Below are 12,151 nucleotides of genomic sequence, written 5' to 3' on the forward strand. Positions count from 1 at the left end.
ATGTGCACATTGCATGGCATGTACTGAAGGAAGCGTCTGTCTACTTAGGCTGCCCCAAAGCTTTTAATAGGAGAGAATGGATTTCAATATTGTGTCTGTAGTTGCCTCTTTAATGATTGGATCTCTAAGCCAGTGTCCCCTTTCTGATCACAATTTCATTCATATTTAGGAAGCAGAGGATAATACATCTGGCTATAAGTGGACAACGGTATTATTCTTCCTTTACTAACATTTGATAAAAAAGTTAAACAGGAGGCTTGTGCACCCTATTAATGTTCCGTTACAGACACACTTCATATCCATTCAAAGGAGCCCACAGTAGTCCTGTGCTTTCATTAGGGTTATAATGGTGCCCTTAAAGTCTGTCCAGAACAGTGAAGTAGAAAACATTATATATAGCATGTTACCATGTGATTGTGACTGGCACCATACCGATCCATATGTGTCACTTCTTGAGCCTCTTCACACAACAGACATGTGACAAAGGGTGGGTTTTAGATAAAATATTTATATGTGCAATTTACCGGCAAACATAAAAGCATTTCATAACAGCATGTATTATAATCACTTTCAAATAGCAGAAAATAGTGTGAATTGGCATTTGGAAGGTTGTCTGTGATTATCACCAGGCCTGTAGTTTGAGGTTTTCCTTGGCATGATAGTGCCCTGTTAGCTGTTCCAAAAAGCAAAACTCTAGATTGAAAGATCGAGGGTAGTATATAAATCAGCTGCAGTTGTGGTTCTGGACTTTTGTCCCAATGCAGGAAATACTTCCTTCCAGGCTTCTTAGCAAATTTTTCTTAGGATCTCGAGAAGAGCCTCCACTGTCTGGATGGAAGTAATTATTTATAGAGTGTTCAACTTCCATGCATGCTTTTATAGTTCTGCAGAATAAAGAATAAACACAAAATGCCCTTCACTAGTTATGATTAAAACAGCCAATAGTTGGGATGCAACACACCACCAAGTTTTAAGATACTTCTGAACTGAGGCTGTTCAGGTTCTACGTGCGGGTGGAGAGACACAGTGTTGCTGCAGAGACAGATATAGCCTTGTTCACAGTGATCCGGGCATCAGTATTTGGGCCAAGGCTATATTGGGTTTCTATGGTCTTTGCTCAGTTAATGCTAGCTAAACTTGAATGCTGTTAACTGGTTGGTAAAGTGTCTTTTGTACAACAGTAAGGACCTTAACCGTACTCTTATGCACGTGTAAATAGTGTAAAGACCCAAGAGTGCTGGACATATTGACCACTTTATTAGCCCAGCAAGCAACTATGCTGCAGAATTTTGAATTGACTGTAAAGGATTCATTACTAATTCTTAAGCCTATAGGTTGATGCTGTATCCAGGCTTAAATAGTGGTATAATGGTACTGACCACAGTTACATGCAAATGGCATCCCGTTCAGTCACAGGCAGCTGCTAAACAAGCAGCTCCCTGTGTCTGAAAAGCAATTCTGCTCCGCTTCCAGCAAGTGGGAGCATTTCTGAGCTCTCAGTTGCTGGAACCGGAGCATTTGTTGTGACTTGGCGGGAGCGGTAAAGCTCCAGCCATGCCACAGCAAACAGCTATGTACCTGGAGTGGGCACCCCAGGAGATAGCAGGAGCCGGCCCTGTGGAGGTGGCGGTCCCCCTCCCATTATTATTTTTTTTTTTTAATTGGCCTGGGAATGTGATGACTCAGAGGAATCAGTGAAGCCTCTCATTCCAAAATTAAACATCCTGAGGCGGTGCTGATCCCCAGGCTCCAGCACAACACAACTCCTGCCATCAATTGCATCCTCTGTAGAGAAAGGGGCAAGGTACTCTCCTCCATCTAGCATTGCCTGATAAAGTGATAAGGAGTGGAAAGGCTAGCTTTAGTCAAAAAGCTGGGCATCCAGAGTTTTACGGGGCTGATGCAGGTGAATTCGATACTCATAACATAGTGAATTAGGGGCTCCCACACGTGTTGAAGGTAGTCTGTGTGATATCCGTTCCATTGCTAAGATGTACCAAACGCAACCGAACCATTGTGCCATTGAGGGAGGAGCAGCCTGTTTCCTCATGAGTGCAATAAGTTGCTGCACCACTTAGAGCAGGCAGTTGATAAGATTCCAGTCTGCATGCGTCATCGCGGTTAAGGCCCAAGATGATCGTGAGATGTGAGGCAGGGAGTGGGTAGCCCTCTAGGTCTTTGATCTGTCCCAGTTTCTTTCCAATATGTAGTAATTACTTTGCAGGACCATCAGAAATAGCAGAAGCCACCTGTGCCCTCCTTACAGCGCCAGCAAAGAGAGAAAGTACCTGGGTGAATAGTGGCGAGACGGGCCTGTGTGTGAAACCAGTGAAACATTAATTTTTGAGGCATGTGAGCTGTAGATCGCATGCTCTGCATACTCCTACCATCTAGTGTGGGGTCCAGATATTTGCAAGTTGTATTTCTTCAAATAAGTCTTTTCAATCACAAGGTAAGGTGACACCTCCTTTTGGTGATAGTGCGCATGGGCATCAACTCCATTGTTAGATTTTTATTTTCCGCTATCGTGTTCGGACATGTATTGCTGTGCTCTTCTTAGAAACCGTTCTTGGGGTTGCCCTCGGTGCGCAGTCCACTCTACCCGCACCAGTATTCTTTCAAACTCTTATCCCCTTCTCCGCGTATCGTATCGGTCGAGGAAAATCTCTATTACGATTGCAAAACTCCGGGAAGGCCTTTGGGGAAACAGACTCCATTCAAATTCTGTCCTTTGTGCCTTGCGAAGCATCCTCTCTCCGACTCACACGAAGGGTGCAACATGTGCTTATCTCCGGAGGACAACGAACAGGAATGCAACGCATACAGATCACTTAGATCGAAGAAAACGCTCTGCGATTGTCAGGCTCGATGTCGTTCAATGCAAACCCAAAATATCGAATACACGCTGGACATCTTCGATGATAGATCCAAGCAAGAAGGATTGAAATGCACAAGGGGCCGAGGAAGAACTTGTTTCATTCCCGAATCGGACTCGGAGATTGAAGTCGACATACCGCAAGGTCAGCGTCCCGTGAGTACCGAACACTCCTTGCTCCAAAATCCAACTCAGACCAAGTAAAAGGCTTCGGTTCCACCCCGCCGTCGGGCCACAGTCGGTACCGAGAACATGTTTCTGACGCCTCGCCCGAGATGGCCAAAGTCCGGCACCAAGCCGAAACAGTCAAGCATGGACCCGAAACCCTTGACCCGCATAACAGCAACTGCCGGCCAGAGGGCTCGGCGCTCGGGATCCCTCTGATATGTCACTTCCTCTGGAAGCACTGTCGGGTGTTCTAGGGGCCTAGGAACATAAGTCCCACTGGGTGAACACAGCTGCACACTCCTCTGTTGCCAGGCCACAGCGCTGTGATTTCAGTGGGTTCCTAGTGTCTCACCACCACCAGCCTCAGTGCAACCCCCGCTAATGGCATAGTTCAGGGGCAGGTCGCTGGATAAGGCCTCCTCATCCACAGTAGGCCCGATGAAGTGAAGGTAGGCCGGGCAAGGTGGTGGCGGGTGCTCCCGGCTGCCGCTGGGAGCCCCTGTCGTTCAGTTTCCAGTGTTGTCATCGGTGGGGTGCAGCCTCTTCACGGTGGGGCAGGATAGTAGGTTCCCCTACATCGATAGAGCACCCATTTGGCTGCCCTAGGTCAGTCAATAGCGTTCGATGGACAACAGGGAGTTGGAGAGCAGGCGAAACATATCCTACTCCATTTCCTCCGATGCCACTCCCCCAATCTCTACTCTTAAATCAAGAATCTGTTTTTTTTTCTAGCTTATGCCTTATAATGGTTTATGGATCCTCACAGTTTGCCTGAGATGGCTGGAGGGATGATTGCAGTGTTGCATAGTTGTAGCGTTTCTGGGGGGGTTTTCGGCCAAGAAAATGTGATTGCTAAAGTGGTAGTTTTTCAGACGAGTTTACAGAAGTTGACCTGTAAACCATACTCCAGGCAAATTCTTTGAGTTCTACTTTTACTTGAGCAAGCATACACATGCATTTTTGCTAATGTGAAATCTGCAGTTCCAATTTCCCTACACCCTTTTTCCCCCAACCATTTAAAACGTTTTACCTTTGCACTTCTTATTAGTACATTTGCCACACTTTCTATTGTGGGAACAGATGGGAATTGCTCAGTACCCTTTAGCCATTTTTCAGAACTAAACCTGGTTTTTGTGTTGTATGGGACTAGACCCAGGCATACAGGACTCCCCCTGATTTATTACCTCTGAGTCGTTTGTCTTTGTTCCTGAATACTTCTCATTTGAGAGCACCCTTTTGCTTGTGGCGTATGTGTGCATGCAATTATTGTAAGGATATTCAACAGCATCTTCTCCAGAATATGATTTGTGAAGTAGACATGTGAACCACACCTTACTGATTGTATAGTAAGAAAAAAGCAGTAGTCTTAATGATTTAGTTTATAAATTCTTTGATAATTTGAGGATCAATAAATCCCACCCTGAAATTTAAATTGATATAAATTAATCTAAAAATATAGGATCAATACATTTTACCCCTTAAATTGTGAGCAGTTGGGCAAACTCTGTTATGTTCAGTATTGATGAAACCAACAGGTGCTCCGTGGATTGAACCCTGTACATCCATTTGCATTGACCTGCTTCATAAATCTCCTTCACTTTGATCCAGTGCCACTTGCTCAATAGCTTGACATCAAATGTCTCCAATTCTAAGCCCAAAGGGGCTTTTAATGTTCAACAAGTGGTGCTCCCGCTGTACCACAACTGATCCTTCATTGATGGACGCACATCTTGACTCTTTATGTTTGGCCCACATATATACACTTACAGGGGACCTATGTAGAATAAATCACATTTCAAGAATTACAGTTGGTAAATTTCTACAATGAGGGTCTTACATGTTGATGTAAAATGTTCAGTTTTTCAGATTTGGTTGCTTTGAGTGCAACACAAGGTCGCACAAAGACCAAGCCTTCATTGTTCCCCTACCTTACTTTGGGCACTAATCAGTACTTCCTCTTACATGCTTGTCTCAAACATCTGGTAGGATAACCTCTTTCCATTTTGGAAAAGGGGGTGGTGATGGACAGAGTTTCTGAATGATGCAGAATACTCTTACCCAGTCAAGAGATCAGGGCTTGATCCATCACCGTTTTTTAGCTCACTGCACCATCCCAGCTCAGAACCTGGCTACATGCAAATTAGTCTGTTCCTGTCCCAGTGCATGATGGGAACAGGGCAAACCAAACTACCAAGCCAATTCTTATACTGGGAAGGAAACAAGATTCCGGGGAACGGTTTCTGGCATTTCAGCCGTCGTCGGCCCGGCTTGCTTGAATCCTGATGGTGCAATGAGCAAGGGACTCACGTCTGAGTATACCCTCCCACACATAGTGTGGACAAAATCGATTTTGGAAAAGGGGGTGGTGATGGACAGAGTTTCTGAATGATGCAGAATACTCTTACCCAGTCAAGAGATCAGGGCTTGATCCATCACCGTTTTTTAGCTCACTGCACCATCCCAGCTCAGAACCTGGCTACATGCAAATTAGTCTGTTCCTGTCCCAGTGCATGATGGGAACAGGGCAAACCAAACTACCAAGCCAATTCTTATACTGGGAAGGAAACAAGCTTCCGGGGACCAGTTTCTGGCATTTCAGCCGTCGTCCGCCCGGCTTGCTTGAATCCTGATGGTGCAATGAGCAAGGGACTCACGTCTGATTATACCCTCCCACACATAGTGTGGACAAAATCGATTTTGGAAAAGGGGGTGGTGATGGACAGAGTTTCTGAATGATGCAGAATACTCTTACCCAGTCAAGAGATCAGGGCTTGATCCATCACCGTTTTTTAGCTCACTGCACCATCCCAGCTCTGAACCTGGCTACATGCAAATTAGTCTGTTCCTGTCCCAGTGCATGATGGGAACAGGGCAAACCAAACTACCAAGCCAATTCTTATACTGGGAAGGAAACAAGCTTCCGGGGACCGGTTTCTGGCATTTCAGCCGTCGTCGGCCCGGCTTGCTTGAATCCTGATGGTGCAATGAGCAAGGGACTCATGTCTGAGTATACCCTCCCACACATAGTGTGGACAAAATCTATTTTGGAAAAGGGGGTGGTGATGGACAGAGTTTCTGAATGATGCAGAATACTCTTACCCAGTCAAGAGATCAGGGCTTGATCCATAACCTCTTTCCTTCAGACACAACAATAGAAAATCCATTTGTGCCAAACATATACCTTTATCGTACATTTCTTCCTAATTTTGAGGAATTGGTCAAAGGGTAGAGTATGACGTAAAACCAGGAGGGTGATGACTGGTAGAGTATTAAGTTTCATAGTTTTGCTGAACATTGCGGTGTATATTTTATAATCCTCTGCTTTAATCATCAGGTCCAAGGAGGCTACCTCAGCGGAGCTTTGTGACATGGTGAATTGAATATAAGTGAACTTGTAATTGAGCATGATGTGCACTCCTATCACCCATCCAAATCATGAAGACATTGTCTTTGTACCATTTCCATTAAGTGATGTTCGGTAAAAAGGGTTTGTGCTTATTGCAAATGTGCAGTTGTTCAAAAGTGTCCATAAATAGATTATCTCCGTCTGGAGCAAATCTGCCACATAGGTTACCTCTTAACATGAAAATAAAAGTCAATGCTAAATTTAAAATAATTGTTTGTAAAGGCAATATCCAGTAGGGACTTAGATGAGACTTGATCTAGATTCTTGATGCCTGATAACTGGTAGCGCCTCCTTCTGTGGGATGTGTATATTGAGCGTTGCCAAGAACTCAGGGGGTGGGGGGAAGGAGGAGTAAAATACAAAATCCTCAATACTGTTCATTAGGTTCATGCTGTCCCTAATGAAGGTCCGGGTGCATAGGATAAACGGCTGGATGAAATAAACCTTGTATTTACACAAGGTTACAGCAGTGAGGCACATCTGGAGACGATAAGTCTCCAGGTAAATTCACTATTCTCTAGTGGATTTTGGGGAGGGTGTAAATGGTACGAGTTCACAGGTATGTATTTCCCATTCTGAACAGAAAATTCACTCTAACTCAAGATCCCAGTTTCAAATGTTCCCTTTGCAGTAAGATTAAGATCTTGGCTCCTGTTAGTGGGGTCAGTACTCTTAATGTTCATTGATAAGTATTGTAAAATTTCCTACTTATAATAATATCCTATACATGAGCATTAAGGTTGATGAAAGGAATCTATGATGTAGAAGTATGAACATACTCGTCATTGTATTGATTTGTATATACATATTACCAGAACCACCCCTTTTTCTGGGTGAACCATCAACCACACAACAAATAATACCTGGGGGTCAAAAGAAGGTATTGGTGTGATCGATTGGTGGTTACTCTGCTCCAAAAGTGCCCCCACTACTTCTAGGGTCTCAGTTTGTGGGATCGATGTGTATAGAGATTCAACATCGAACGATACTAGGATGTCAGTTTCGGTGTTGTATTGTATCGTGGGAAGGAGTCTTAGGACATCTTTGGTGTCTTGGAGAAAAGTGGGCATTGCTTTGACCATTGGGTTAAGGAAGTGGTCCACAAAAGTTGAAAGGGGTTCTAATACTGACCCAATGCCAGAAATGATAGGCCTGCCGGGTGGTGGCCTTGTTGGCTTGTGGACTTTGGGCAAGCAGTAAAAGTATGGGATTGTAGGGTGTTTTGTGACCAAGTATTGTCCTTCCTGAGAGGTTATCCATCCCTCACTCGTGGCTTCTTCTACTAAGGCATTGATTCTGGTTTGTAGACCTTCAGTAGGATCCGATCTCAGCGGTAGGTAGGAGTTGCGATCACTGAGTTGCCGCAGACATTCATTTCACTCCAAACACCATACACTGCTTTTTTCAGTAGCCACCACTACATTCTGCTGTTCTGCTCTCCTATTACATTTCGGTCACGGTAATGCTTACCGGCCGTCTTGTCTCCTGGGTAAGGAGATCCCATATGATGACAACAAGGGCGGTACAGTGTGGCTTCTGATGGGAACAATATATTTTTCTCCTTGTACTCTTGAGTCTCGACTTGACCATTTACTAACTATCACTTCTCACTGACACTGTTCTGTGTGCATTGGGTGTAGTGGCTCTTACTGTCAAACTTTCCTTTTTCTTTTGACCCCCAGGTATTATTTGTTGTGATATATTGAGTTAAGGGGCTTATATCTGGTTGGTCAGTAAACTTGCCCTTAGACCCTCCCCACTTGTTGTTGAACGTGAACCATCAACCACCCCTGTTCTCAGAAATCCATAGTAAAAGCAAAGTCAGAGCAGGGTTTTGCCCTTGGGGTTGCCCCCAACATTGCTTTCTTTCTTGCAGTGTTTTTTAAAAGTGCTTTGTGCTTTCGATGTGTGTGAAGAAGGATGTGCCATGGTAGTAGTACAAATGTCACTATAGTGAGACACTTTGTAACCATTCTACACTTATCTGTACCTTTATTACAATTTCTCCATAAGTTCCATTGGTTTGTATTGCTTATTTGATGTAATTATATAATAATTGACTAATTGGAGATCTTTATATTTTTTGCCTATTGCAGTTGTTGCCGAAACATTGTGCCAAGACCATCAGCCAAGCAGTGAATAAAAAGTCCAAAAAACAGACAGGAAAGAAAGGTGAACCTGAAAGGGAGAAACCAGGAGTTGAAAGTATGAGAAAAAACAGACTGCTTGTGACCAAGTAAGACCATTTGTTTTAAATTAAAAAAAAAAGTCTGTTAGTGGATTTTCTTTTAAAATAAACAGTTGTACACAAATCAGTAAATAAAGAACTGCAGTGCTGTATTTCATCATACTTTTCGTGCCTCCCCACCTTGTGTAGGAGCCCTGCTCCTCAGTGCATGGCCCTCTAACTGCTTTTGCAAAGGTACCATTTGTTTTCAAGGGGTCTGTTTTGTGACTCTACACGTCCACCCCTGCAGCTTAGGCCCTGTTCACAGAGTTTCCACTTCTGACCCTGCCATTCGTCCAGCATGTAACATTTTGTCCTTCCAGTGGAAATAAAAGCTTTCATTATTGATATCATTTCTGCATTTTCATTATTTAGTCATTGTTGACATTTTCCATGCACAAAGTTCCTTTTTCTGTATATATTTCTCTGAAGTAAATGAAAAGGCACGACAGGTTTCCCTTAGTGCTGCATGTTATTTTCAGCCAGATTCAATTCATGAATCAAGTGCAACGTTCAAATTTTAGCAACTGGACAAACCGACTCCATCACTTACCCGAGACACTCTGATCAGTTTGTGTTTTGCTTATTTTGTGTTGGACAAGCAACACAGACTTCTAGAAGTCGCATAGTCAGTCACAATGGCTGCTTCTCTCTGAGCTCCAGTTGTAGTCTCTTCTTTCCTACTTGATGTGGCTGCTGCAGCATCTCTTGATCAGTGGCGGCTGGTGATCTTTGAAAGTGATGAGACATAAAAGTTCTGGATGAGTGACCTGTGGTGAGTCAGCGTAGTGGACCAGCCTGACTGTTATAAGGGTAGTTCGAGGAGGTTCTCCCTGGAGAGCATTTTTGAAAAAAGAGTGGGCAAATGGTGCATTTTCAAGCAAATTTGAGAAAGCAAGAAGGTTAATAAGGCAATAGTGTAAGTGTAGTTATGACATCAATAAGGAAATTTCATATGATAATGATGTAGGTAACTGCTTATTCAGTATAACCACAGAACTTAAAAACAGACTTTGAGATAACAATGCTGAGTACCTCACAGATTTCCTTATTTATTAATATACCTTTACAAATTAAATATACTGAGGAAATACAAGTTATTGGGATTTGCTGGACTGGACACAATGAAAATCAGGAGCAGATGCCTGACCAGAGAGTAAAAGATTGAGGCGCCGTCTGTGAGGAAAAACACTCTGTAATATTATATCCACTGACATAACTAAGCGCCTGATGCTGCCTTGTCACAAATACCATGACATTAAACCACCAGCTTTGGCCTTCTTGAACATACTGCAGTTTCAGTCTGCATTCAATTAAGTGCGATGTGATGTCTTGCAAACGCCAACACAGCAGCAAGGTCCAGCCCCAGGGCACATGGTGCCACAGTACTACTAGAGAGTAGCACAAAAAAAGTGTCAGTAACCTCCGCCGGGCATTAAATACTGTTTTTGTTTTTCTAATGAGTAGAAAGACAAACAGTATTTGGCTCTCGCGGGGGTTACTCAGACTTTTTTGGGCATATGTCTGCCTTGGCCTCCTCAAGATTATCTGCGAGAGGGACAGATTGACAACCGAGTGGAGTGCACCGGCAGAACGAGATATACAATGGCTAACAACGTACGCAGAGTGCTACCGATAGGACTGGTCCTGGAGAAGCGTGCTAAAATTGTGTGGCTCATGGGAGACCAATGGAAACCGTTTTAGGCATGACGATTGTCAGCATAAAGTTGACTCAAGCCCTCTCAGAAATGGAGAAAGAGAAAGTTGCGAATCAGGAGCAGAGTAATAGTGAGAGGCCTAACCAGAGAGTAAAAGCATGAGGCGCTGGCGTGCTGTGAGGAAAAACACACTTAGTGATACTTAATCCTCTGACGGAGAGTAAAAGCATGAAGCAAACTGCTATGAAAATCACACCCTCAGTGATATCCGCTGACAAAACTAAGTTCCTGATGCTGCTATGATGCGAATACCCAATACCAGTCTGTGACGTTATATTACCAGCATCGGTCTCCTCCAATATACTGCAATCACAGTCTGCAATGCATTGCAATTTGCAGTTTGTGAAGACAAGTCTTGGCAGCTCCGGCCACTCTGTCAACACAGCAGCCAGGCCCAGGCATGTGGTACCGCAGCGGTACTACTAGAGATTAGCACAAAAAAGTGTGCATGCTTGCCTCAGCCTCCTCAGAGATGATTATACACTCCAGCACTGCAGTTAACACAGCTGAAGTCTTTGTCAATGGAGCATTCGATCATTCCTGATCTTCGCACATTAAAAGTTTACTGACTGTGTTAACGCAACTAGAATTTCCACGCAGGTCACACTCACTTGTCACCAGCTAATTTAATAACAATTGCCTGTGGAAAGTGGAAACTGAACTGAAGCTCTCAGGTGTTCAGTCAAATGCGTTCCGCAGGAGGATTTAGAATTGCAACCAACACTTGTTGTGTGCCTCATGAAAAAGACAGGACGAGAGAGAGAGAGCCTGCTTCCGCCCACCCCACGCTGCCTCCTGTCAAATGAACATTGCAGAGTTCAGAGGCCCATTGTAACACTGCAGCATCTGTAAGCCAATCCTGATGAAGTTCCTGATGTTGCATCAGCACACCAGCCTGAAAACGGGAACGGAGAATCCATTTTAGGTTGCTGAGATTTACTTCTGTTATAATAGGCAATGACATGACCATGAAGATGCCTCTTTTTTTCCAAGACCAGATGCTTGCCATTGGAATACTAAGGTTTCAAATAACATTAAGTCTATGGTTAGTGCTATATTATGGGACAGAGTTTGAATGCTCTCACACAGTTAATGACCCCTTGGGTTCACCATAGTGTTTTTAAAAATATCTCATTGCCTGGTGCAAAGATTCTAAGTATGCAGTCTACTTTCCATCCGCAGTGATCCATCCCCCTCCTCTATTGTTGAGCAAATTGTGCCTCTCTAGAACTCCACCTGTGTGTTGTCTCTTTTAGCAAGCACACTTTCCATCCTGAGGAGGTACCAGCTGCTTCTAGTACCCCCTCCTCCCATTCTTCAAACAAACCCAGAGGGGCCAGTCTGGGAGTGAACTGGAAAGCCGTCACCAAAGGAGCATTGTGAGAAAGTGCCATCTTTCTTGCATGCTATGCCCCCACGTGTTACTGAATTGCTGATGTGCTTTGACTGAGTGTGCCCTGGGCCCCTGCTAACCAGGTGCCCAGGGCCTGTGTTCCTTCCCTAAAACTGTGTTGAAACTAAAACCCAATTGGCATCTCTGGCCACCTGTCAGCCCCTAGTAAATGGTACCCTAGGTACCCACGGCATGGTGACCAGAGAAGACCCCTAAGGGCTGCAGCACTTATTGTGCCACCCTTAGGGGCCCTGTACCCTGACACCCACACACTGCCTTTGCAAGCTAAGTGTCTAAGTACAGAACTAAACAGAGAGTTGACATGGCACACTGTGTGCCATGCCCACAAACTCACTGCCCTGGC

The 12,151-nt window shown here is 44.2% G+C and overlaps 1 protein-coding gene across 1 annotated transcript in view; it reads left to right on the plus strand.

The window, feature by feature from the left end:
* Nucleotides 1–12,151, plus strand: part of NCKAP1 (NCK associated protein 1) — a 649,223-nt gene that overhangs the window by 383,441 nt on the left and 253,631 nt on the right. The window contains exon 19 of the mRNA XM_086955458.1: nucleotides 8,546–8,685. Within this exon, the coding sequence (XP_086811584.1) occupies nucleotides 8,546–8,685 (140 nt within the window). The remainder of the gene's footprint in view (nucleotides 1–8,545; nucleotides 8,686–12,151) is intronic.

Source organism: Lissotriton vulgaris, chromosome 2_1 (assembly GCF_964263255.1).
Source record: "Lissotriton vulgaris chromosome 2_1, aLisVul1.2, whole genome shotgun sequence".
NCBI classification, from domain to species: Eukaryota; Metazoa; Chordata; class Amphibia; order Caudata; family Salamandridae; genus Lissotriton; species Lissotriton vulgaris.